This window comes from Solanum dulcamara, chromosome 9, assembly GCF_947179165.1.
Source record: "Solanum dulcamara chromosome 9, daSolDulc1.2, whole genome shotgun sequence".
Taxonomy (NCBI): domain Eukaryota; kingdom Viridiplantae; phylum Streptophyta; class Magnoliopsida; order Solanales; family Solanaceae; genus Solanum; species Solanum dulcamara.
The window spans coordinates 76,573,411-76,576,839 of record NC_077245.1 but is presented as its reverse complement, the minus strand read 5'-3'; the positions used below and the strand labels follow the sequence as shown (position 1 = coordinate 76,576,839).

General features: G+C 33.2%; 1 protein-coding gene across 1 annotated transcript; it reads right to left on the bottom strand.

The window, feature by feature from the left end:
* Window positions 1–1,786: 1,786 nt before the first annotated feature.
* On the bottom strand, window positions 1,787–3,144 carry LOC129904587 (F-box protein At2g27310). Its single transcript, XM_055980148.1, has one exon. The coding sequence runs from the start codon at window positions 3,043–3,045 to the stop codon at window positions 1,978–1,980; it is 1,068 nt and encodes a 355-aa protein (XP_055836123.1). The 5' UTR covers window positions 3,046–3,144; the 3' UTR covers window positions 1,787–1,977.
* Between the last annotated feature and the right edge of the window lie 285 nt (window positions 3,145–3,429).

Below are 3,429 nucleotides of genomic sequence, written 5' to 3'. Positions count from 1 at the left end.
TTATCAACCTCTAGAATTAATGGTATAATGGAATTTCATCTTTAGATTTTGAAATTTCATCACATTAAATATCTTAATATGAATTTTCATGGCATTAATTATCTTTTAATTATAGGATGGAAAAGTAGTCAATGAAAACTATTTCTTTTTTCATGAAGGGCATTGTTAATACATGATCAGAATTATTTTTGACTTATATAGAGTCGATCTTGAACCTTCTTTGGCTTATTCTTGTGTTTTAAAAAATTCTAATTCCGTCACTACTCTCATTGCGCGCAAGATCTAAGAAAGGGGCGGACCACAATGAAGTTCTTGTTGACAATGTTACCTCATATTTGTGAAAGAGACTATTTTCATGGCTTGAGTTTAATATTATGTATAAAATTTCATCTTGCAAAATTGCAACATTTGCCACAAAATAAAAGAAATCATGTTTGAACAGCTTACAACAACAACAGCAACAACATCATACCCAGTAACATCCCACTAAGTGGGGTGTGGGGAGGGTAAAGTGTATCCAGATCTTATCACTACCTCGAGGATGGTAGAAATGTTGTTTCCAATAGACCCTCGGCTCAGGTGGATCAAACTCAAGTACAAAAAAAAAGAAAACAGTGAAAAAGCATAGCAGTTAAATTAATGCCTCCAAAGTTTTTAAATATATGCGGTGTATAGTCGATGTATAATTATTGTATAATATATGTATAATCAATATGTAATGGATTATACATTTGTAAGTCCATGTTGTACTAAATATTTCCAAGTTTCATACACAATTGGGTTATTAGCAAGAGGCCTAAGAGTAACTTACACAAGTGGGCTTTTAGCTAGACTCCTATATAAGCCCAAGTTTCAAGCATTACTTAATTTTTGTTGGGCCTATTTTCTTCTTCTTTTATAGCCCAAGTTTTAAGCATTACTCAAATATTTGGTTCTGAATGCCGCATTTATAGATCATTTAGGACGTGTTTTGCTTTAATGTTATTTAAAGAGACTAAATATATTTTCTTAATTAAGTTTATTGCATGAGAAAATAAGATGATCATTATTCAAGTGATTGAGCAAGAGAACTTCCAATTGGAGATCTTAGGTTCGAAATCCTTGTATATTTTTTTGATCGAGTTCTTCACATATAATTTGTCTAGTATGATATATTTTTCTGTATAATTTACGGGCTATTATATTAAAACAAGGTTACTATTTGAGTCAAATAACATTATCTTAAAATATTGTCTTTTCTAAAGGACTTTTAATTGGGTCATGGTGCAAAGTACAACTAATCTCACCAGATAAAGAAGGTTTAGTACTAATAATGCAAATAGAATTGATAAATAAACACAAACGTAACACCCAAAAGTATGCCTTAATAGTCAATGAACAACATGTCTATTAGCATCCAAATGTACATCGTAATAGTCAATGAAGGGCGATAAGAATCAAATAAGATCGAGCTTTTAACTTTAATGTTGGATAATTGCTTCATCTTCGTTCGAGCAATTGAAAAGCAGTATAATCATAGAATTTCACTTGTTTAATTTGAAATTTTATAATAGTAGTCCTTTTCGAAGACACAATCAAAAACGATCAATAAATGTCAGTTATTTTTAAATTACTTATTAAAAAATTAAAAGTAAAAGACGAATATTTTGAAATTTCACATATAAAATTTAAAACTTCACGATAGTGCTAATCTCTCAAAAATATAACTAAAAGCTGATTAGTAAACTCTATTTCTAGATCATTTATCAAGGAAATGAAAACAAAAGGCCATATTTACATAACCTAAGAGAAGATTTTCATGCAATATTTCATTATGTATATAATATTGTCTTTTTACTTTTTATTGAGAAAAAATTTAATAAAATAAAATAATAACAAATTCGGCTTCCCCAGAACTTCCGGTAGCACAGCACCTTCTTTGACTAGATCTTTCAATTTTTTCACAGTTAGATCCCCCGCCAAAAAAAAAACATATTTCTAACTAAAATAACTACCATTACTTCTTGAACCAAACACAATCAAACTCCAAAAAGAAATAAAAATTATAATTCCACTTGCTATACAAATCATATCCAATTTTTTTTCTCTTTTTTGTTTTCTTTCCATCCTTTTTTTCTTTAATTCCAAAAATATTTCATAATTTTCTTTTTCTTCATTTTCCTTTCTTTTTCTCCTTCCTCCTTCAATAGCTTCTTGTAAAATTACCAAACTATCCTTCCCACACAAAACTTTTCCATCCATATCCTCTATTTGCATGCTTACTTCTCTCACGTGTAATTCACCTCCTTCTTTACCTTCGCACGTGACAACTATCCCGCACTGAACCAACCCTTCGCCGGCACCGGTGCCGGAACCCATCACCGTCGAATACCGAACTTTCAATTCTCTGGTTAACCAATGTCGTCGGACTGATACCGGGTTCAAACTCGAAATATTCACAGCTCGATTCTTCGATGGGTCGATTAAAATCCAGCTCAATTTCATCTTCTCCTGTAACTCCGACCTGCAATTTCCGTCATCCCCGTCGAATTTCACCGGCGTCGGAACAATTTCCTTACGACCCAATAGCTCAATTCTGAAGGGCGAGCTCATGAACCACCCACTTTCCGTCTCGGTAGTCAACACTTTTGAGTACAATAAATTTCCCCCAAAATGAATATCAACCGCCGATATCAACTCCGGCGAAGGAAAACGCTGATTTGAGTTATTTCCGGTACTGGGTTTTTGCTCGATGTGGGTTATGGAAGGGAAGGAATCGGAAAAAAATGACCGGTGACCGGACGGGAAGGTTGCAACGGCGTTTTCGATTAATGGGTCGGAAGTAGAAGGCCAAGAAGAATTACAAACTTTTCGCCAGAGATTATCGTCTGAGCAAAGATTTTGCAGCTGCGAAGAAGCGAAACTGGCGGAGATAAGAGTTGGGCCGTCGAGTTTAGTTAAAATTAAGGTTTGTATAATGTCGGGATGGACGGCGGTAATCGCCGTTCTTCCGCCGTCGTCATCCGCCATGGTAGTGATAGTGATGGTGGTGGAACACGATGACATGAGACTATATAGTTTGTGATATATAATATAAAAAAAATATTGCAAGCTTTTGAAGTTTGAATGGAGGTTTTATATAGGGATTTTATGGCAAGGTGATATATGATAAAAATAGTAGCGGAATTTATTTGATGCGCACCAAAAACACAGCAATTACTTGTTTTTTAAGGTTTAAAAAGATTATAAAAAAATAAAAATAAATGAATGCCTAGTCAAAACCGGCATTCTTATCACACGTACGTCTTTATCCACTTTTTATTTTCTAAAAAAGTATGTGCTATAAATTAAATATCTACGTGTGAACTATTTAGCAAATGGAAATCATTTAGGAAGCAAAAGAAAATATAAGATTGCGCGTTAACACTTTTAAAAGAGAATGAATATGTT

What these genes read in the sequence shown, in the direction of transcription:
- LOC129904587 (XM_055980148.1), bottom strand. Translation starts at nt 3,045, where the DNA reads ATGTCATCGTGTTCCACCACCATCACTATCACTACCATGGCGGATGAC.